The sequence below is a fragment of the Bos taurus genome, chromosome 13 (genome assembly GCF_002263795.3).
Source record: "Bos taurus isolate L1 Dominette 01449 registration number 42190680 breed Hereford chromosome 13, ARS-UCD2.0, whole genome shotgun sequence".
Lineage (NCBI taxonomy): Eukaryota > Metazoa > Chordata > Mammalia > Artiodactyla > Bovidae > Bos > Bos taurus.
The window spans coordinates 23,633,159-23,656,815 of record NC_037340.1 but is presented as its reverse complement, the minus strand read 5'-3'; the positions used below and the strand labels follow the sequence as shown (position 1 = coordinate 23,656,815).

Genomic DNA, 23,657 nt, shown 5'->3' with positions numbered 1-23,657 from the left:
GAAGGCAAGATGGTCACAGAGTAAAAATGTTAAGAGTGGCCAATCTAGAAGCTACTTGAACATTTCCCAAGTCACATACACATTTTCTTAATGACTGGCTAATGCAAGTATTCCAGGCCAATAAATGTGTATTTAATAAACAGACAAGCAAGCAGCTTGTGCCACTGACCTCTGGTCATAGTTTGGGTGTCTGGTGCTGGGCTGTGATCCTTCCCCAGCCATTTACCCGGCAAACGTGGGCGCTGCTGCATGAGACACTGTGACGGCCACCAAGGAACACAGAGGAGGAATGCTCATTGTTGTTTAATATTACCAAAGTTAGGGACTTACTGGCCATTCATTTCCTAATCTTTCTTTTGCATTAAGATCTTTCACAAACAGAGGACAGTCTCTGTTCTTAAACTCTACCCTAAAGCCCTACCACTCCATCAGCATCTAAGACAGACTTGGTCATGTTGGACAACACAGAACCAAGGGCATTATTTGAAAACCAGTGCAGTAGAGTAGAACTACTGCAACGAAAGCTGTGTTTTCTTCTACTTATACCTTTTGTGCTCACCCTAGAGGCACAAAAGGGTGTGAGTAAAAATGTGTTTGAAGGAACCTCCAACATGAAAGGGGCCAGAAAGGCCCACTGGGTCTTAGGGTGAGTGAGGAAGTAAGGTCATCAGGAACCCTGAGCCAGAGAGATGGGCTGTCAGGGGCCAGGATGCCCCACCTACAGGACGCAGTATGGGAGACAGGCCCTGGTGCCCAGTGGTCACTGCAGCCAAGTGATGGCCCACTGTACTTTGAAGACCCTCAAACCAACCATTTCTGGTGACGTAAGGAGGAAAGTGTGGTCTGACCCTGAGTTTAGAAAGGCATCGTTCACATGACTGTTGGGTTTTTTTATTTCCACCAGGAGGACAGGAACCAGGGGAAAGACAGCACAGGTGATACCAAGAAGGAAAGGGTTGGAGCCAGAAACCCCTACAGAGGGTGCAGTGCACACTCACTCAGGGAGGGGACAGAGCACAGTCAGCGCTCGGCGCTCTGCCCTGGGGTGTTTGCAGGTTTCACGTGAAGCCAGTGCCTCGTGTGTGCTTATTTTCATCATCTCTGTTTCAGGGCTCTACAGTGGCCAGGGAAGCAAGTGACAAAGAAAAGGTAAGTGCCTGGCGTCTCTCACCTTGGTCCTCGGCGTGGGGCCCAGCACCTCTTAGTTCTGTCTTCTCCTCCTCCCCTGAGCTTCTTGTTTCCCCTCAGCTATGGTGGGAAGCTCTTCGTCGATCTGAGGAACACTCTCCTCCAGTTCTCTCCCTCAGGTTAGCTGCCCTGTTGAACCATGAAGTATTTATTAGTTTGAAGTGTGGGTGAAACATTTCCCACAGCTGATCTTGAAAACACAGCCATCATCATGATCCAAACTAACGGGTATAGCTCAGCACCTGGGTCCTAGCCCCACTTTATGACTGACAGGCCAGGTGTGACCCTGAGTCCGTTTCCTTGCCTCCCTGAGCCCGTTTTCTCACCTGTAAAATGACGGTGTTGAGCTTCATAGTCACCTGTAAAATGTTGGCTTAATGAGCTTCAAACTCCTTTCCAACTATAAAATGTTAAGACCCATTAGAATATTTTTTGTGTATAAGGACTTAGGGACAGACAAGGAGACTCCTTACCTTTCTCTGAGACACTGGACTTTAGGTAATACTTGAACCACATTTTGTCGATTATGCAGGACTCTAGACAGATTCAACGGGAATCAGCTTAAGAATTTGGAAAGCGGCTTTCTGTGCATGAACCTAAGCGGCCTGAAATCGGGGCGTGTTTACATGGACGGTGCCTCTGTTCTCAGCTATTCCTCATCATGCTGAGGCGCCTTTTCTTGACCAAACCTTTTGGAAGCTGGGCTCAAGGTTTTTGTTTCTAAATTCTTTCAGGCTGGTATCATTCAGTTTAGGTCTGAATTTTACAGATTTAAAAATCTTTTGCTTATTCATCTAGAAGTTTGTGAACATCTACGGTTACTGTCCTAGCTTAAGGGGCTAAAATAATGAACCACACAGACATGTCCAACAAAGCGACACACACGTTAAATAGGAACTGACCGTAGCAAGTGCTAAGTGCTTTGACAGGAAACACGTAGCAAGGGACCTAAATCTGGCTTGGTGGTCGTCTGGGAAGAGCTGATTGGAAACCTGAAGAACGGGTAGGAGTTAGATAGAGGAAGAGGAAGAAAGAGCAGTGTGAGCAAGGGCACACAGATGGGCAGCACTTGGTGTTCCTGCTGGAGGATGAGGTGAGGCCACCTTGCAGGACCATCTGGAGAGGCTGCTGAAATAACCCAGAATAGATGGTGGCCTGACCTGGGGTGGGAGAAGATAGAGAGATTTAGGAAGAAGAATCCACAGACCTCAGAGAGTGAACGAGGGAGGTGAATGGTGCCAGAGAGTGTATGTGGAGGGAGGGCGGGGTTAAGGCGACTCCCAGGTTTCTGGTTTGGACAGTGGGGTGGGTGGGAAAAGGGAGCAGATGGAGTAGTTGGAATTGTCATCTCAGCATCAGAACAGACGTCCAGTCGGCATAAGAGGCTGTAGAGAGGGCTTCAGCTGGGAAAGAGGGCTTCAGCTGGGAAAGGGGGCTTGGGAACCTCCTGGGAATGATGATCAGAGACAGGGCAGCGTTGATGAGGTCATGCAGGACTAGCCTAACATAAGAAAGGAGACACTCACTCAAGCCCAGGAAGTACAGGGAGTCCTGTACAAGATAAACCCAAGGAGGAACATGCCGAGACACATGGTAACCAAGCCAACAAAGAGAAAATATTAAAAGCATCAAGGGAAAAGCAACAATTAACACCTAAGGGAACCCCCATAATGTTATCAGCTGATTTTTCAGGAGAAACTGCAGACCAGAAGGGATCCAGCAATGTTCTCATTCAGATTTGATAGAGAAATCAAAAACTTCACAGACAAGCAAAAACTAAGAGAAACTGGCACCACCAAATGGGCTTTACAGCAAATCTTAAAGGAATCTCTAGGCAGAAAAGAAAAGGCAACTAGAAAAGAAAATTATGAATGGGAAACCTCACTGGGAAAGGCAAACATAGGGTAAAGGTAGGAAATCACCCACACACAAATATGACGTCAAAATCAGCAACTATAGCAGAGAGGAGTACAATGCAGGATATTGGACACACACTAGAAATTAAGGGACAGGCAAGTTAAAACAATCTTGTATTTATATATAGACTGCTATATCAAAACTTCTGGAGACTGCAAACCAAAACTCTACACTACATACACAAAAAAAGAAAAAGCAATCCAAACACAACATTAAAGATAGTCATCAAATCATAAGAGAAGTGAACAAATGGGGAAGGGAAGAACAAACACAAATGCAAAACTATTAACAAATTGAAAATAAGAACATACATATTACCTTAGGGACTTCCCCAGCAGTCCAGAGGTTAAGACTCCACCTTCCAATGCAGGGGACATGGGTTTGATCCCCAGTTGGGGAACTAAGGCCCACATGCTTCAGGGTGCAGCCAAAAATTAAAAATAGTAATAATTACCAAATGTAAATGGATTAAATGCTTCCACCAAAAGACATAGACTGGCTGAATGGATACAAAAACAATATCCATATATATGCTGTCTATAAGAGATGCACTTCAGATCTAGGAACACACAGAGACTGGAAGTAAGAATGGACAAAGGTATTTCATGCAAATGGAAATCAAAAAGAAAGGTAAAATAGTAATACTCATATCACATAAAATAGACTTTAAAGACTATCATCACAAGAGACAAGGAAAGATGCTACATAATGATCAAGGGATCAATCCAAGAAGAAGATATAACAATTGTAAATACATGTATACCCAACATAAGAGCACCTCAATATACGTAATAGCCATATAAGAGGAAACTGACAATAACACAGTAATACTAGACGACTTTAACACCCTATTCTCATCAATGGACAGACAGATCATCCAGACAGAAAATCAGTAAGGAAACACAGGCCTTAAATAACACATTAGACTTAATTGATATTTATAGGACATGCCATCTGAAAGCAGCAGAATACACTTTCTTTTCAAGTACACATGGAATATTCTCCAGGATAGATCACATCTTGGGCCACAAGTCAAGCCTTGGTAAAGCTAAAAAAATTGAAATGAGGTATCGTCTCCGATCACAATGTTATGAGATTAGAAATCAAACACAGGCAAACAACTGTTAAAAAAAAACAAAACATACGAACACATGGAAGCTAAACAATATATTACTAAACAACCAATGATCACTGAAGAAATCAAAGAGGAAATAAAAAAATACCTCTAGATAAATGACAACAAAAACGCCACAATCTAAAACCTACAGGATGCAGTGAAAGCAGTTCTAACAGGGAAGTTTATAGTAATTCAGTCTTGCCTCAGGAAACAAGAGAAATCTCAAACAACTTAACCTCTTACCTAAAACAATGAGAGAAAGAGGAACAAATAAAACCCAAAGTTAGTAGAAGGAAAGAAATCATAAAGATCAGAGCAGAAATAAAAACAATAGAAAAGATCAGTGAAACTAAAAGCTGGTTCTTTGAAAAGATAAACAAAATTGATAAACTTTAAGAAGAGAAAGGGAAAGGGCTCAAATCAATAAAACTAAAACTGAAAAAGGAGAAGTTATAACTGATACCACAGAAATACAAAGAATCATAAGAAATGAAAAGAATCATAGACAACTTATATGCCAATAAAATGGACAGCCTAAAGGAAATGGACAAATTCTTAGAAAGGTACAACTTTCAAGACTGAACCAGGAAGAAATAGAAAATATGAGCAGACCAGTCACAAGTACAAAAATTGAAACAAATTTTAAAACTTCCAACAAACTAAAATCCAGAGCCAAATAGCTTCACATACATTTAGAGAAGAGTTAACACTTATCTTTCTAAAACTCTTCCAGAAAATTGCATAAGGAACACTCCAAGTCCATTCTCTGAGGCCATCACTCTGATACCAAAACCAAATATGCCACAAAAAAAGAAAATTACAGGCCAGTATCACTGATGAACATAGATGCAAAAATACTCAACAGAATACTAAGCAAACCAAATCCAACCATACATTAAAAGGATCATACACCATGATCAAGTGTGATTTATCCCAAGGATACAAGGATTCTTCAATATCTGCAAATCAATCGGTGTGATACACCACATTAAGAGACTGAAGGAGAAAACCATATGATCACCTCAATAGATGTAGAAAAAGCTGTTGACAAAATTCAGCAGCCATTTATGATTTTAAAATGGGCATTGAGGGAAATGAACATAATAAAGGCCATATACGACAAATTCTAATTTCTTCAAGAAAATTAGATACACCAAGAAGGGAACATTTCATGCAAAGATGGACACAATAAAGGACAGGCACTGTAGGGACCTAACAGAAGCAGAAGATATTAAGACGAGGTGGCAAGAATACATAGAAGAACTGTACAAAGAAGATCTTAATGACCCAGATAACCATGATGATGTGATCACTCACTTAGAGCCAGATATCCTGAATTGTGAAATCAAGAGGGCCTTAGGAAGCATCACTACAAACAAGCTAGTAGAGGTGATGGAATTCCAGCTGAGCTTTTTCAAATCCTGAAAGATGATGCTGTGAAAGTGCTGCACTCACTATGCCAGCAAATTTGGAAAACTCAGCAGCGGCCACAGGACTGGAAAAGGTCAGTTTTCATTCCAATCCCAAAGAAAGGCAATGCCAAAGAATGCTCAAACTACCACACAATTGCACTCATCTCACACGCTAGTCAAGTAGTGCTCAAAATTCTCCAAGCCAGCCTTCAGCAGTACGTGAACCGTGAACTTCCAAATGTTCAAGCTGGTTTTAGAAAAGGCAGAGGAACCAGAGATCAAATTGCCGACATCTGTTGGATCATAGAAAAAGCAAGAGAGTTCCAGAAAAACATCTATCTCTGCTTTATTGACTATGCCAAAGCCTTTGACTGTGTGGATCACAACAAACGGTGGAAAATTATTAAAGAGATGGGAATACCAGACCACCTTACCTGCCTCCTGAGAAATCTGTATGCACATCAAGAAGCAACCATTAGAACCGGACATGGAACAACGGACTGGTTCCAAATTGGGAAAGGAGTACGTCAAGGCTGTATATTGTCCCCCTGCTTATTTAACTTACATGCAGAGTATATCATGTAAAATGCCAGACTAGATGATGCAAAAGCTGCAATCAGGACTATAGGAAGAAATACCAATAATCTCAGATATTCAGATGATACCATCCTTATGGCAGAAAGTGAAGAAGAACTAAAGAGCCTCTTGATGAAAGTGAAAGAGGAGAGTGAAAAAGCTGGCTTAAAACTCAACATTCAAAAAACTGAGATCATGGCATCTGGTCCTATCACTTCATGGCAAATAGATGGATAAATAATGGAAACATTGACAGACTTTATTTTCTTGAGCTCCAGAATCACTGCAGATGGTGACTGCAGTCATGAAATTAAAAGGTGCTTGCTCCTTGAAAGGAAAGCCATGGCCAATCTAGACAGCATATTAAAAGGCAGAGACATTACTTTACTGACAGATATCTGTAGAATCAAAGCTATGATTTTTCCAGTAGTCATGTATAGATGTGAAAGTTGGACCATAAAGAAAGCTAAGCACCAAAGAATTGATGCTTTTGAACTGTGGTGTTGGAGAAGACTCTTGAGAGTCCCTTGGACAGCAGAGATCCAACCAGTCCATCCTGAAGGAAATCCGTCCTGAATATTCTTTGGAAGGACTGATGCTGAAGCTGAAACTCCAATACTTTGGTCACCAGATGTGAAGAACTGACTCATTGGAAAAGACCCTGATGCCGGGAAAGAATGAAGGCAGGAGGAGAAGGGGATGAGGATGAGATGGTTGGATGGCATCACCAACTTGATGGACATGAGTTTGAGCAAGCTCTGGGAGTTGGTGATGGACAGCCCAGCATGCTGCAGTCCATGGTGTCGCAAAGAGTCAGACATGACCGAGCAACTGAACTGATGACAAACTCACAGCCAATACCATTCTCAGCAGTGAAAGCTGAAAGCATTCCCTCTAAGATCAAGAGCAAGACAAGGGTATCCACTGTTGCCACTTTTATTCAACACAGTTTGGAAGTCCTAGCCATAGCAATCAGAAGAAAAAATAATACAAGTAATCCAAATTGGAAAAAAAGTAAAACTGTCACTGTTTGCAGATGACATATTACAGGAAATCCTAAAGATGCTGCCAGAAAACTACTAGAGCTCATCAACGAATTCAGTCAAGTTGCAGGATACAAAAGTAATAACAGAAATCTCTTGCAATCCTATATACTGTCAACAAAAGAACAGAGTTTAAGGAAACAATCTCATTTACCATAACATCAAAGAGAATAAAATACCCAGGAATAAGCCTACCTAAGGAGGCAAAAGACCTGTAATTTGAAAACTATAAAACTGATGAAAGAAACCTAAGATGATACAAACAGGTATACCATATTCTTGGATTAGAACTCTTACAGGAAAACATAGGTAGAACACTCTGACATAAATTGTAGCAATATCTTTTTTGATCCACTTCCTAGAGTAATGATAATAACAAAAATGAAAATGGGACCTAATTAAACTTAAAAGCTTTTGCACAGTAAAGGAAACCATAAACAAAACAAAAAGACAACCCTCAGAATGGGAGGAAATACTTGCAAACAAAGCAACTGACAAGGATTAATCGCCAATGTATACAAACAGCTCATGCAGCTCTATTAAAAAGAAAAAAAAATCAAAAAATGGTTTCTCCAAAGAAGATATACAGAGATGACCAAAAAGAACATGATGAGATGCTCAACATCACTAAGTAGCAGAGAAATGCAAATCAAAACTACAATGAAACATCACCTCACACCAGTCAGAATGGCCATCATCAAAAAGTCTATAAACAGTAAATGCTGGAGAGGGTGTATAGAGGAGGGAATCCTCCTGTACTGTTGCTGTGAATGTAAATTGGTTTAACCACTATGAACAAGGAACTTTATGCAGGTTCCTTAAAAAACTAAAAATAGAACTACCATATGATCTTGCAATCCCATTCCTGGGCATATATTCAGAGAAAACTGTAATTCGAAAAAATTCACGCACCCCAGTGTTCACTGTGGTGCTAGTTACAATAACAAAGATGGAATCAACCTAAATGTCCATCCACAGATGAAGATAAGGCAGATGTAGTACATATATACAGTGGTATGTTATTCAGCCATAAAAAAGACCAAAATAATGCCATTTACAGCCATGTGGATGGACCTAGAGATTATGGTAAGTGAAGTCAGTCAGAAAGAAAGAGACAAATACCGTATGTTATCACTCCTGTGGAATCTAGTTTTTTAAGTGATATAAATGAACTTATTTACAAAACAGAAACAGACTTACAGATTTCAGAAGTAAACTTGACAGTTACCAAAGGGGAAATGTGGGGAGGGACTTATTAAAAAGTTTGGAATTAACATACACACAGTACTGTATATAAAATAGATAACTGTTAATAACAAGGACCTACAATATAGCACAGAGAACTACTCAATATTCTATGTGGGGAAAGAATCTGAAAAAGCATGAATATATTTATAACTGAATTACTGTGCCATAGTCCTGAAACCAACACAACATTGTAAACCAACTGTACTCCACTGAAGTTTTTGTTAGTAAATAAAAATGAAGTGAGGCAGAGAAAGGAAACGCTGGCTCCTTTGAGAGTTTACATTGTTACTGTGCACCTGTGACTCTCTTTCCACACTTCCAGCCTCTGTGTAAATCACCCTGAAGGCACCAGCTTTGACCCAAAGCAGCAGAAATGACGGACTGTTGGCCTCCGTGTTGCTATGTAAACGTTTCTTCCAGGTGCTGAAGACTCAAGTGGGTGTTTAAGTTTTAGTCCATGAGAAACTCGGAGACTCACTATTATTGGGATCTTCTGCTAGGAGAAAATAATCTGGGCTGTTTAAAGGACCACACACTAGCACTGAAAGAAGGCTTTCTCAGCATCATCAAAAGAAGCCGGCCCCCAAGTAAGCTATGGATGCGATGCCATGCGCTACACCGCAGGGACTGCTCTGCTTTGTTCCCTAGTCTCCTGTGACCACAGCCAGCGGTCTCCGCACCACCACCCCAATTTTGATCTCTTCAGGTTCTAGCTCCAGGGGCTTGCTTGGTCTACTCTGACAATAACCAGTGCCAAGAAAGACAGTTACGGCCAATGGGGTGATCGCCTCAGAATCCCAAATCCTAAAACAAGAATGCATGTGAAGGAAAGCCACGGTATTTGACATGGCCGTGATGGTTCATCGTCTGTCTGTCCCTCCCCATCTCTGCCTCTAGGACCACACGCTTCCCAGGCACCCCTGGCACCCACCACAGCCCCACTCCCTCCCTCAGCAGCCTTTTATTGGTGTAGGTTCCTGTGACAAGGCAGGAAATCACAGAATGTGTTTAACAGAAACCCGGTTTTCTGAGGATGCTTCTTATCATACACTGAATGTATGCAAACTATTCCTCAAAACATCTCCCCAGAGGTGGACATCAGAGACAAGAGGGACCTTGACCGTCAGAGTCCGGTTCCCCCACCTCACGTGTGACAGATCCAAGACCCGGGAGCCTCTCTTCTCACACTGCATCACACAGCTGGTGGCAGAGGCAAAACCTTACCTGGGCGGGGGGTGGTGAGGGGTGTATTTTTTTCTATTAATCTCAAAATACTGGGATTTAGAAAGGTACTTAATAGTAACCAATGTTTGTTGAGCATATACTATATGCCAGACCTGTTTTCAATTTTACACAAATTTGGTCATGTCATCCTGATCACTACCTTTGAGATGGGGGCTATTGCTACTTCCTTTGTGTAAATGAAGTTACTTGACAGACAAGCTCTAACCTGTCCCACAGTTCTGACACGACAAAGCCAGGTTTCCAGTCTACAGTGCACATTCCTAACCTTCTAAATGTTTAGGGCTTCCTTAAAAAAAAAAGAAAAAGAAAAAGGGATTTATTATCAAAAATTCATATTAATCCCATGAAGATGAACAAGGAGACATTCCACCACATTTCACTGACAAAAGCACATAACGCAAAACCACGTGGTGCTAAGACAATTCATTGAGTCTTGATTTAAAAGTTAGAAAAGTAATGAATGACTTGAAACCATGTTGGCAAAAACAACCAATTCATATTTCCTCCATTTGAGACGTATAGTTACTTCTGTACATATAGTCTGTCTTACTGTATCTTACACTATATAAACATTAAGACTGTTTATACAACAGCCCCAGGGAAGACGTCAATGCTTTCTGCTCCTTTCTGGGCTTGGGGTTCCTGATAGCTCTTCCTCCAGGAGCAGCAGCTCCAAAATGCCATCCAGCCCCGCTTCTAGCTTATAGGCGCTCACTGGGAAAGGCTTAAAGACACGGGATGTGAAAGTAATTAAAATTGGTAATTGATGGAGACCGTGCGTGCTTTGACAAGAGAACATCATGCCTCTCTGATAAGGCAGTTTGTTTATAAAAGCTAGCAACAACCAAAGTAATATTTACTAAACTGTAATACATAAAGATAAATGAAATGAATCAATGGAGCTGAAGTCTTAAAAACTTTGGATTTTTAAACTCAAAAAAATTTTTATTTGCTTTCTTTTTTCTGTCAATTTTCAGGTTTTCTTTCCATGATCAGTAAATATTTTTGACTCTTCTGAACAGCATGCTCTTGCCTTTATAAATTATCAAAATAATCACTCATCTCTGGTTAGAAATAATTGGAAAAGGCTGAAAATATTTTCTACAGTCTAGCCTTTATAAACGAAATCAAATGGTTTGCAAGAATATTTTCATTGCAGTCATATAATCATTTTCTGAAAAATTGCAAAGAACAATTTTCATGGAGAATCTCCACTGACGTGGCTTAGTCATCTGGATTCCTAATTTTTCGTTCATTTGCATCATTGTAGTTGTTTTAATTTCCCATACTTTTCATTTGTTGATGACAAGTTTTCAAACTGTCATTTCAAATATTTCATGATATAGGTGCAGACAAGTCTCATCCCTACGATTTGAACCTGACATGTAATTAGTGTGATCTGCATTAGCATAATAATGAATATGGAACTGAAGGAAATAAAGAAGCTATTTTCCAACAATAATGGAATCAGTTTCATGGCAACAAGTATCAGAACATGCATGTACAGATGTCTTGAATTTTTTTTTTAAAGCAGAATGGTGCTTTAAAAAAAAAAAACCGTTGTCAGATTCTGACAGCTGCTATGACTTGTTTTATTCTTTAATTCTTTCCTTTATTAATGGAAGGGCATCTTCCATTCATGGCTCCAGCAGTTTTGCCCCCTCTAAATGAGACAGAAACGCGAATCTCCCTGGTGGTCCATCTTTTCACAGCTGCGCTGCAATTCCAGTGTGACATCAAATTAGTAATTATAGCTGAGCAGACTGCTTTTTACAAATGACAGTCTTAGCATGCTGCCAGCAAGCAAGCTACCCAGCAGGGAACCCGGACAAGTAAAAGAAAACATAACTGGACTCACTTGATTTCTGGGGGATTTGACCTGCCTCTTTAAAACGCCCATGTTCTTGAGAGAGTGAATGAGGCCTGGGGATTTACACAAATGTGCATTTTGTTCATCGTTCTGCACAGTTCTTCTCAAAACTCATGTCTGGTTTTATTAAGTAAAGCCAAGCCTGTGTAATGGAGTCATTGGGTCACAGTAAGAAGATTCCTTTTAACATCTAACCTTCTCCCTGGAACCTATTTGAAAGAAAACAGCTGCCCTGCAATTGGCATTTGTATAACTATATTGGCAATAATCACTGTTGACACCTTGATAATGGGCTACAAAAAGCCGCCTGGTCGATTCTTAGGAATTGTGAATTGTGCTAGCAATTAAGTGACTGTCACCATCTCTGACATTGTACCTATTATTGACTGAAGGTTCAGGAAAATTCATCATTAATACCCTCACACACACACACACAAAAGCTTTCCTAAACCAGTTTTCAGCATTTCTTTTGTGATCTTTAACTTGTAACAAATTATAATTAATTACCACCTCCAGCTGGTTCTTTGGGATGAGTGAAAGGCAAGGTAACAAAGACAGTGAGCTCAGAGCAGAACAGGAGCAGCAGTGCGTTCTTCTGGGAATCTTCCTTTGCTATCAGTGAAAAAGCGCTTCCTTTTCCGTGTCAGTGAATGACCAGTTAAAGGGAGGTTGTCAAGGTTTTCAGGTCCTCAATTCAGCTAATGCTTTAACCTTCTGTAAAATTTCTTCTCTCTCCAGATGGAAGTGAATTATTTCCTTTGCCAGGGCTAGATACGTCTATCCCAGCACCCAAAGTGCAGGGGAAATTTTCCCATCGGGCAGAAGCAGGGCCATCTGCCTGTCTCCTGGCCCTGAAATGCTGTATTAATGTAAAAGGGGGCTTGGAAGGGAAAGGCACCAAACCAGAGCCTTAGCCAATCTGAGTCCCAACCCCTGCTCTGGCATTAATGGAAGTTTGGGGATAAATCATTTGACTTTGTCTTCATTCGTAAAATTAAAGGATCTCATTGGTCCTCATGCTTTATCGTTTGCGAGAATCTCTTGTTTCAGGTGACTCTTTCCCTCCTGCAAAGGTGCACCGCAGCCGACTTGACAATCACCAAAGTCCTGTCTGCTCTGGCCATGGGTTATGGTGATTGCTATTACTAATGGAAAAAATGTTCTAAATTGTTACATAAGTCTGCAGATGTCTGAGCAAAGGCTTAAGAACCCTATAATGTAAACCATGGGGGTTATTCTGGGAAGTGGAGTTTTAAAGTTTGATTCCTTTGGAATTTGGTAAGAGTGGCATGTGAAGAGGAAAGATAACATGCAGTATAATTCCTGGGAGCTTCTCCCAGATGACAGCATGAGAGTGCTAAGGCCAGTCTGGGCTTATGGCAGTGTATAAACACAGCTTCACTGAATGCACTCAACTCAGATTATCCCAAGCACACAGAAGCAGTGCTGTTAGATGTGGAAATTTCTGACAACTTATGCAGTTGATTCTAGAAAGAGTTGGAGCGGAGATACAACTTCCAAAATGTAATATGGCTTGAATTTAAGCCAACCTGCTGCAGATGTATAATAAAACAATGAACTTCTAATGTTCACTAGACTGGTATTAAACCAAAAACTATACAATTTAGCAAACTTCGTGCATTTTCAGACTTTGACATTTTTTAGACTGTCACCAGAGAAGGCAATGGCACCCCACTCCAGTACTCTTGCCTGGAAGATCCCATGGACAGGGGAGCCTGGTAGGCTGCAGTCCATGGGGTCGCTAAGAGTCGGACACGACTGAAGCAACTTAGCAGCAGCGGCAGACTATCAACATCCAGGCCACAGAATCTCCCAATCAGATGGAAACACATCAGTTCTGTAAGGCTTGCACGTGCTTCATCTGTCACATCACAGCTCACAGAGGAAAGCCAAACCATCACCATGCCACTTAAATGGCCCTTCTGAGAAGTCTGACAGTATTAGGAAAGGAGTAAGTTTCACTTTCTTAATATCAGCTTTTAGGGAAAATAAATAACCAACAGCTGGGTCCTGCCAGTCTTAACAGTTCTAAATTGTAGAATTACGACAGGGCTTATCTGGTTTTGTGCTTCCTAGTTGCAGTGCTATTTCTCCAAGTATGTTGAGGTATATTCTCTTTCTACATTTACACAAAGAAGTCCAAAACAAAAATTATGTGAGACTTTCATATCCAGATTCTGGTCACAAATATATACATTCTCAACGTGGAAACAGCTAGTTATTGACATGTTGGATCATTTCCCAAGCTATGAACTTGTGTAGACGTTCCGCTTATGTTTTTAAAGGTTATATGTACTTTCTTGTGAGAAAACACCTGTTATCTTTACTACTTGTTTGAACTTTACGCATATTCACTAATTTGCTTTTGCATGTATCAAATTTGTGACTTGGATGTTTTGAGAAGCAGAACTGATTTTATTATAAAATCTTTAATCTCTCTTACTACCCCCAAATTGATACCACATATGTGATGTTATTCAGGCAAATTATCTTTATCCCAGCTCCAATATAAGGATTATCTAAAAAGTCTCTCCCTTACAGAAATATTTCTGGAGTATATCTTCAGCCCTACAGACTCTGATTCTTATGCCGTTACTTTGGCAAGCCTGATGAAAGGGGGTTTATTCTTTCTTTGCAAGTTTACTTTCATTTAGATGAGCTTGGACTAACAAGTAAATCAGAAGCATCAGCAGTCCCTAACTTGAGACAGTAACTAGTACATATTTTTTATGTTGTGCATTCAGTTCCAAGTGTAATATGGCTCATCAAAGGGACACCGGACAGCAATTTTAGACACCAAGGCTTACAATTAGACTTTTTAAAAACAGGTTGCCAAATGAGCACGTTGAACAAAAATTCATTTCTTTCTGAAATACAAGTCCTTTAATCAGAGAGTGCCATGCTATGCATCATTCTTTTCATTGAAACCTTCTGGTGCCAGAATCCTGTTTGCAGTAAACACTCGAGTGTGATAGAAGTACATTCCATCTTCCTGTTAAGGTTTCCATCCTCAAATGTGACTGTATATATACTTTTGGCTCTGAACATTTGAAGTACATGTATTTTTAAATTTTTCTGTTAGTAGCAATTTAATAGACTCTTTGTAAAACTTAATTGTAGAATGATGTTAAAAGCCAGTATATTTTCATTTGAATTCTGTATTTGAAGTTTTTGTCTGTAAATACAGATTTTAAATATTTGATTTTAAAAATGTTTGAGTCATCCAAAAGACATTTTAGTGACATTAAAAAGCTAATGAAAATTTCCATGTAATTTCTGGCTTTACTAATAACTCTTAACATATCCAATATTATTAAACTCCACACGAATGACAGCAATCATGCACCAAGTTACAGAATCCAATGAAATATAACTTATTACTAACAGGTTAACTCTCAAATATAAAATTTAAATCCTTTTAGTAAGCATATTTTTGTTTTTGGAGAATGTGCAAAATTCAGTAATTTAAAATTTTAAAGTTTATTAAAAGTGCTAAATATTTTTATATTAGAAGCAAATGCAAAGTGCAAATGCCTTGCATTTTCTAAAACTCTTTCTACCATCCTAATGGAAGGAAGCAGAGCCCTCTGCTCCCAGGATCCATGATTTCTCTCTGGCCACCGCCTTCTGCTAAGCTGGCTACAGAGGCACAGTTCTAAAAACAATGCTCTGGACTTTGTAGCTCTTAGTTATGAATACTTTTCCCTTTTTCACCTCAAACTGCTGGCCAAATGAGTCCTAAGAGATCATTTACATCTTTTATTGGATCCTAGGGAATACTTACGTATTCAGAAGTGTTTATACATTTAGAATACTGTCCACACATCAATTCTCTTTAAGCCCTGATGCACATAAAGCATCTTTGACAATGACCAATATTGTTAACAGTGTGTTTCTTACTATTTAAGAGTATGGACTTGCTGAGTGACAACCTATAATACTGTAGTTTGAAAGAAACCAAGAACTGGCACTCTCCTTGTGGCCCAGTTAAGACTCAGGGCTTTCACTGCCAAGGGCCTGCATTTGATCCCTGGTCAGAGAACTACAATCCCACAAGCCGTCTAGCATGGCCAAAAATAAATAAGAGACTTTTCGCCCAATAGTGTAGTCACAAAAAGCAAGGAGGGAATGTTTATCAGGAAACAGTTTTCTTTCTACAGCCCACAGCAAAAAAACCCACTTTAGAAAGTGTTCCCAAGGAGCTTGCTACTCTCTAGTTTTTGGGGGGTGTTTTCTGGTTACTGAGATTTCAATTAGTGAATCTTTGCTTTAAGTCAGCAAAATCGCATTCACTAAGTTACCCAATATTATCATTTACTCTCTGAGAAAAATGAAACCCATGAAAAATTAAGACAAACTTCTGTCTTTAGCCATATATATAACTATTTTATTCCATATTAATAAATACCGTAAAATATACTTTATCAGTCTAAAATTTTAACTTACCCAGTTACTGTAAAGCAACATTTTATTCTCACTTGGATTTCAGTGAAGCTTTCTGGCTAGGGAGAGCTTTTGCAGTGACCAGAGGTCTTTCTGGCTAGGAGGATTCAGTCCCGGTTTGGAGAGCAGCCAAGGCAGGGGCGTGCACAGCCTCTACTGCACCTTGTGTGACTCAGTGAAGTGAAACAGCCTCGAGACAGTCACGGGAGGTGTTCGTGCCTAATGAGGAAACCTGAAAACGCAGGCAGTTGTAAACATGGCTTACTGATATCCCAAATTTAAAGAGCCTATTTCTTCTAGAAAATCAGGAAGGATAGACGCCTATATTCATTAGTAGGAAACACTTAGTAACACCATTGGTCATGGTCAAAACTGATGGGAAACTAAGGTGCAAACTAATACCCAGTGAGTTCTCACTGCCAAGCACTGTGTTTCCTGGCTTTTCATTCAGTCACTAACCCTACTGGATAAGTGTTGTTAATATCCCATTATATAGACGAGGAAACTGAAGCTTGAACGGATTGAGCAGCTGGGTCTAAACACCCCAGCTGTTATAAAAGTGTTAAATATGCCAACTTTGTATTTTAAATCTTGCTCTGGATTTATCGCTGATGAACTTTTCTCTAGATTCACACACCATACTTGAGAATATGACCAGCAAATAACAAGAATATGTATATGTAACTCCACGCGGCAAGGAGAGCCCTAAGCTTTTTAACTGTACAAATGAGTGTAATACTCACAACAGTGTTGTCTGCTAATCCCCATTTAAAGATGAGGAAGCCAAGCCACAGAGAAGGTCAAGTAACTCGCTCAAGTCACACAGCTAACTGGAGGAGCTGAGATGCAACCCAGGTGGCGCAGTTCCAGCCTATGCTCAAAAGCGCATGCTTCAGTCTGTGTCCCAAGTAGAAACCTGGGCCATACTGACTCTAGCTGCGGGGGATCACCTGGCAGGAAAGTACCAGGAATAGTCACCGTGCCAATTGCATCCACCCAGCGAACACAGGATAGCTTGCTTGCTGGGAGACCAGTGTCGCTCTGCTTATGCCGTTAGCTGTGTTTGTACATTTACACATCACATCAGTAGAGATGAATGCCATTTTGAGTCCAGCCAACCCCAGTACAGTCACTTCCTGCAAAAGGGATGTAGGTGTGAGCTGTGCTGGCCTGGGTTTTACACACCTCACTCCCTGGCCAGGCCGGGCAGACCAAGGAGGGCAGCGTAGGAAGGGCAGGGCACCTCGTCCTCCTTGGCTTTGCCGCTTCTAAGCACCATGTGAGGTACTGGAGGCTCCCAGTCTACACAACACCAGCTGGGAGAACGTTAACGCAGAGTTAATAAATGAAGACCTAACCTACAACCACTTCAAAAAAGGTGACTGACCACTAGCTGGGAGCCAGCCTCCGAGTCCACAGTTCACAAGTGTTTCTGAGCTGATGTCTTTAGCCCTAGTGGTTTCCTCCGCCCTCTAGCTAGTTCTGCATTGAGTTAGAAAGGCTATGAAAGATGCCTGTTAAAGAACCAGACCCAGAGACTTCAGCGCTTTCAAAGCTCCCCTAAGTGCAAATAATCTGGTGCTGCAAAGCAAGGGGTGGGATCGGTTGCTGCCCACAGTCATTTCTGTGCTGCTCTGTAGACATCATCTTTGTGGACACTGTTAACACCAAGAGTTTATGATATTCATTAATTCACAGCAAAATAGTTTCCCTCACGTTAAAAAAAAAGGTGCATCTTTACTATAGATGCTGCTCATTGTTAGAAGGATATATTGAAATTTATAAGAAGTCAAGCACCAGGGTTTTCTTGAGGGTGTCTTGTTGTCAGGTGACTTCAGTTTTGTCCTTCAGCACTTAGTAGAAAACAGTGAAGCTCTATTTTTAAGGAAAATATTTTCTCTCAACCTATAATACAGTTTTAAACCCACACCAGTTACTGAATGCTCCCAGCAATGACAACGACAGTAAGTGCCACTCGCCTCACTATCTAAACGTCACACAGGTTTTGGCCAAAATCTCAGTCATTCTGCTACAGGTAGAGTGGTGCTGAGGAGGGCATGGCAGCCCACTCTGGTATTCTTGCCTAGAGAATCCCATGGGCAGAGCCTGCTAGGGTACAGTCCATGGGGTCACACGGAGTTGGACACAACTGAAATGACTCAGCATGCACACTCAGAATTGCACTAAGAGTCAGGCAGCCCAGGTTCCCACCTTAGCTCGGAAACTAGCTTACCAGCTCCACTTACCAAGCTGGGAGACCTTAGCTGTGTTATCTCACTTAACCCGGTTGCTCTGTCTGTAAAAAGGACGGTGAGAATTAGGGTGGTTTTGAAGAGTAAATGAGATGATGCACTTTAATAAATGGATGCACGTCAAGGGCTTAGCAGGGTCTCCCCTTCTGCATGTAGAGGTCCTGCAGAGGTCCAGAAACTGGCCCCTGGCTAGAAAGGGAAGGATTAAGGCTAGGAACCTCAGAATTCATGTTTCTAAACCCTGGTGCTCCTAAGCAGTCTGCCATCCTGCTTACACCGGGGGGTGGGCATCTGTGGATCAGCATTGGGTTCCTCTAACCACTGCTCTAAGGATCTACCTACACCTCTTGAGCCTTTCAGTAAGCCCTTAAGTCTCTTAACCAATCTGGTTGCCCTCTTTTGAACTTCATCCAATCTAAATACATCCGTAGTGCCTGGAAATTTCACAAGTAAGCCTCGTAATATAGTACAGTGTGTCCAGAGTTTTATGAGGTAGGATTATATTCTCCCTGTCACATGAGGTAGTTCTGCTCGGGTGACCCTAAAGCGGCACTCATTCATCTCCATGAATGTGACCAGTACCCCCAACACAGACTGTGTGTCATTCACTGCCTTGTCCGTAGCCTGTCAGCCCTGCCTTCAGGTTTCTCGCTCACAAACAAGAATCCCTCTCCTGTTCTTTGCTTACACTCATAAAATGAGTTGTGTGGAGTTTAGGCAGATCTGAATCCTTAATGCCCCCCCAACACACACACACACAGCCATCCCCTAAATGTAGACAAATGCCCATGATGTCTACTTAAGGAATCCTGATCCTTCTGCGTCTCCTATGTTTGTATATAGGTCTGGCTTCAGCGCTTTCTGAAGCACTCCAGTTTTTCACCTTTCCTGATGCTTAGCTTCTGACAGGCCTCTGAGTTTGTTAAAACTTCAGATCTTCACATTTCATTCACTGTGAAATTTCATTGTTTCAGTTCCAAGAAAATAACTTAGGGTCCATGTAATTGACTCAAACATTTAATAATCTTCACATTGAGAGTTTTCTTTCACATTTTACATGTTTAAATGATAAATGACCAACTTAGGCAGTTAATCTATCTGGACCCTGGTAAGTTTTTATGATGAAGGATATTTCATTTCTTTAGACTGACTGAGCATAAAAGTATTTGAAAGTAGATCAGTCCTCAAGAACCGTATTATTTATCTGTATGCCTTATGCACTGCCTTGTTTTCTTGCTTTCAGTGTCACTCATACAAAATTACAAACTCCTTTAAGGATAGAAATGTTCACCTATTCATTTTTACACTCCTGTATGTGACAGTCATTCAGCAACCACTTATTGAATGGAATCTTTGGGTTTCTGAGCTTTGCAAAGATAATCTATTTAGCAGTAGTTATATCAAAATCAGAACTCACAAAACTGCAGATTTTCTCAAAGTTAAAATGAGTAGCAAAGCTACTGACTTAGAACTGCATAATACACACGCATGTGTGTCTACCGATAGACATGAGTAGTTTACACACATGTGTATACCTTACAAAACAGGAAGAAAAAGTTGAGCAGTTCAGAGATTTGGAAGGTGGTTCAGCTTCCCTGGTGGCTCAGATGGTGAGGAATCTGCCTGCAATGCAGGAGACCCTGGTTTGATCCCTGAGTTGGGAAGATCCCCTGGAGAAGGGAAAGGCAATCCACTCCATTATTCTTGCCTGGAGAATTATTCCATGGACAGAGAAGCCTGGCAGGCGCGACTGAGCAACTAACACCTTCACTTTTTTTTTTTTTTTTCCCAGTAAACATATGTACCCAGTGAGTGTTTTGTACCTCTGAATGCGGGGAGGCAGTGTGGGGACCAGGATGGAGAATATTTTCTTTCCTTGGGGTTTTTTCCCCCATTTGGTTCACACTTAGGGAAAGGAGGCATTCATTAGTATACTAAGAAAGGCAAGGTATTATGCTGAATTCCTTTCAACTGGAAGAAGAGGAATGGTTGTTTTTTACAAGGTCAGTCAAAAGGAGGGAGGAGGGGTTTTGAACTCTCCCAGAATGCAGGTTGCACAGAGGTGAATGGTACACACTACTTTAAAGCTAGGTTGTTTTTGGTTTTTTGCTTGCAAACCGTATTTTGATAATCACGCATTACTTTGTGTTGGTCAGCATAAGTATAGTTTAGTTGCCAGCTCACTACCATCCTGTTTATTTTTAAAGGGTAGACGTCTCACCTTAATATGCTTTATGCCAGAAGACATTTTTCTTCAATATTATCCAAATGAAAAGAGGACTTCCTTCTTGGAGTGGTGTGCCGGAAGGTTTAGAAGGGCAGATGGCCAACCTCTGGCTGCATATTCTCCCCAACTTAGATTTGTACATGATTATGGGTGGCGCTTTTCCGAGCAAGATAACATTTTATCTTGAACCCAGATGAACATGAACCCAGCAAAGGCTACCCCAAAAGAGTGTGTTGGGGGAGGGGGTGGGGGAGGAGTTGGGTTGAACCAGTAAGAAAATTGAGGGTTCCTGACAAAGAATTTCAAGAATACTAATTCTGTACTTAGAAGACTTCTTGTGAATCCAAGAAAGCCGTCAGGTTCCTTCTTAGGAAACCATGAAATCTGTTACAAAAGCCTCATAATGTGGAGTATGCCTGACTCCATTCCTAGTGGGAATGCTTCCAGTGGTCATAGCTCACTGGCGCCCCCTTGCGGCACGCAAGCCACCTCACATGTTGTTGCCTTGGGTAAGAACCCTCAGGGAGCAAGGCAACTCAGCCTCCGGGGTGGAAACTTAACCTCCAGGATTGGAGAGCGTAGGAGTCCTTCAGATTTTTGTCAAGCTCCTTCCTTATTCTTTTTCTCAATTTCTCAATTTTTTTTTTTTTTTTAGGCCAAAGAACTGCCAACTCTAAAGGATAATGATTTCATTAATGAGGGTCAAAAGATTTATATTGATGACAACAACAAAAAGGTATTCCTGGAAAAGCTGAAGAAGGATGTAGAGGTAAGGAAGAAAAAAAAGAAAAATCAATATAAGGGATGGCCCCTTATGTGAATGTCAACACTACTGGGTTTTTAGAAGCTTTTAAAACCATCTATTTGTATCTGAAACCAAGGCAAAAATATATGTTGTACATTAGACAAAGCAGCTATAAACAGGTGCAGCTCATGTGTGATCTGATTTAAAAGAGAAGTGTGCTGATTCAGCAGCTCCCTCCTTCAGAGGACAAACGAAAGCAGGCACATGGTGTCTTCTGCTGGTGTCCCCTCCCCCAGGGTCCCACCTTCTTGGTTGTGGGGATAGCCTGTGCGAGGTTACAGCCCCTTCAGACCCACCGCCTTTCCCCGCCCACCGGCAACCAGGGCCGGGGTGGAGGGGACTGACTGCATTCTGTCAAAGACCAGAGCATGTTGACAAGTGTATGGTGACTGTTTGAATTTGGGGTTTTCTCCATCTGAAGCACATCTGGGTGTTAGGAAACACCAGCCTCAATAATATTGCCACCAGCCTCTCTGAAGTCAGCATCGTTGGGCCCATCAAGTCAGCCTTGCACAGCATGGGAACAGCACAGAGGCAGTTTAGGACACCAGGGTCAAGGGGGATGCTGTGAGAAATAAATGTGGAAATGGCCTTTTAGTCTATAAAGGAGTTTTCTTTGTAAATATTGTTTTAAGTATTAAAAATACACCTTTCCCTATCTTTTATTTATTGTAAAGGCAGTGCAGTTCTCCCAATGAACTTCTTTATATAAATCTACTAGAAATAAATTCAGGAAAAAAGTTCTTTTTTTGAAGTTTGTTAGGTTACAAAACAGTGCAAAGAGAGCTCTAATTTAGACAGTAAGCTACAGTATTCTTAGCTGTGACTTTTGTTCATGTGTGCATTTTTTGTTTTTGTTAACTTGGAAATACAGTTCCCCACATACCAGTGCAGATCTGCTACTTAGAAAGGCTTTGTGAAAAGATTCTTTCTTGTGTCATTAAAGACAAAATGACTTGGGAATTCCCTGGCCGTCCAGTGGTTAGGCCTCAGCGCCTTCACCACCAGGGCCCAGGTTCGATCACTGGTCAGGGAACTAAGACCTGGCAAGCAGGGCAGCATGGCCAAAAAACTGAAATGAAACAAAAAATGACTTAAGCCAAGAACAAACAAATGTCATGGATTAGATTATATCCCCCATGAGGGCAGAAGCAGTATTATAATTTTCTTTCTAATCTCCTAACATCTTTCATTTAAAGACACATAGACTGACCTAATTAGTTCATGATTATTTTTAGGTTACAAGTTACTTTAAGGAATTTTTTTTGCATTTTAACCTATATCATATATGTGCTTTGATTAGAACCTAGATATTGGTTATCTGTAAAGAGGACCACCAAGTGTCTTGTTAAAAAGTAGTTTTTCTACAGTTTCTCATTGTTCAGCATTTATTTTTCCTCAGTTGTCAGCAGTTTTTATTAAAATGCATATTAGTTAAGTATTTCCCTTTTACTTTGGGATCAACTTGATCTGATAACTAAGAGGGCGGTGGCACCCCACTCCAGTGCTCTTGCCTGGAAAATCCCATGGACAGGGGGACCTGGTGGGCTGCAGTCCATGGGGTCGCTGGGGGTTGGACATAACTGAGCGACTTCACTTTCACTTTTCACTTTCATGCATTGGAGGAGGAAATGGCAACCCGCTCCAGTGTTCTTGCCTGGAGAATCCCATGGATGGTGAACCCTGGTGGGCTGCCGTCTACGGGGTCACACAGAGTCGGACACGACTGAAGCGATGCAGCAGCAGCAGCAACTTGATCTGATAACTAAGTGCCATAGGTAGACATACTACTTGGGAGTTTTATTCATTATCCTGAAAGGCTTTGATCCTGAGAAGTAATACTGCTTTAGCAGTTATAGTAAATAGCCCTTAGGGATATCTCATCTGCTTGCAAAAATGTTTTTTATCTTTCTTTCCTCTCAGCTGTATATCACTCTGATTTTTAGACTCCAGAAATTATGTAACTGAAGCCATTCAAATTTACAGTTGAATTACACAAGGATTCTCTTTGCCTTTTCATTGTCTGTAATAGTGTTGTTGATTAGAAGATTTGGTTAATTTTAATCCCATCCATGGCTCTCCCACTTAGCTGTTTTGTTTAAATGGAGGCAGGCCATAAAGCAGTCTTTCATTTTAATAAAATTCTCAATGGTTGGTAAGTGTCTAGTTTTGAAAATCATGCAGAAGCATTATTAATTTTTAAGCAGGTAATTATGGTAAAGTAGCTTGACATCTGATAGAATGTCATCTAGTTGCATTTTCCATCAGTCCCATGCTTGCTGATTTAGCTGGC

The 23,657-nt window shown here is 41.0% G+C and overlaps 1 protein-coding gene and 1 long non-coding RNA gene across 2 annotated transcripts in view; one reads left to right on the top strand and one right to left on the bottom strand.

Moving 5' to 3' along the window:
- Positions 1-23,657, bottom strand: part of LOC101905823 (uncharacterized) — a 52,258-nt gene that overhangs the window by 594 nt on the left and 28,007 nt on the right. Inside the window, exons 3-4 of the long non-coding RNA XR_001501605.3 lie at positions 16,084-16,312; positions 1,172-1,317 (exon numbers count right to left, since the gene is read on the bottom strand). This is a non-coding gene — a long non-coding RNA (uncharacterized lncRNA). The remainder of the gene's footprint in view (positions 1-1,171; positions 1,318-16,083; positions 16,313-23,657) is intronic.
- Positions 1-23,657, top strand: part of PIP4K2A (phosphatidylinositol-5-phosphate 4-kinase type 2 alpha) — a 185,020-nt gene that overhangs the window by 151,347 nt on the left and 10,016 nt on the right. The window contains exons 6-7 of the mRNA NM_001192769.1: positions 1,111-1,149; positions 21,215-21,328. Coding sequence (NP_001179698.1) covers positions 1,111-1,149; positions 21,215-21,328 — 153 coding nt within the window. The remainder of the gene's footprint in view (positions 1-1,110; positions 1,150-21,214; positions 21,329-23,657) is intronic.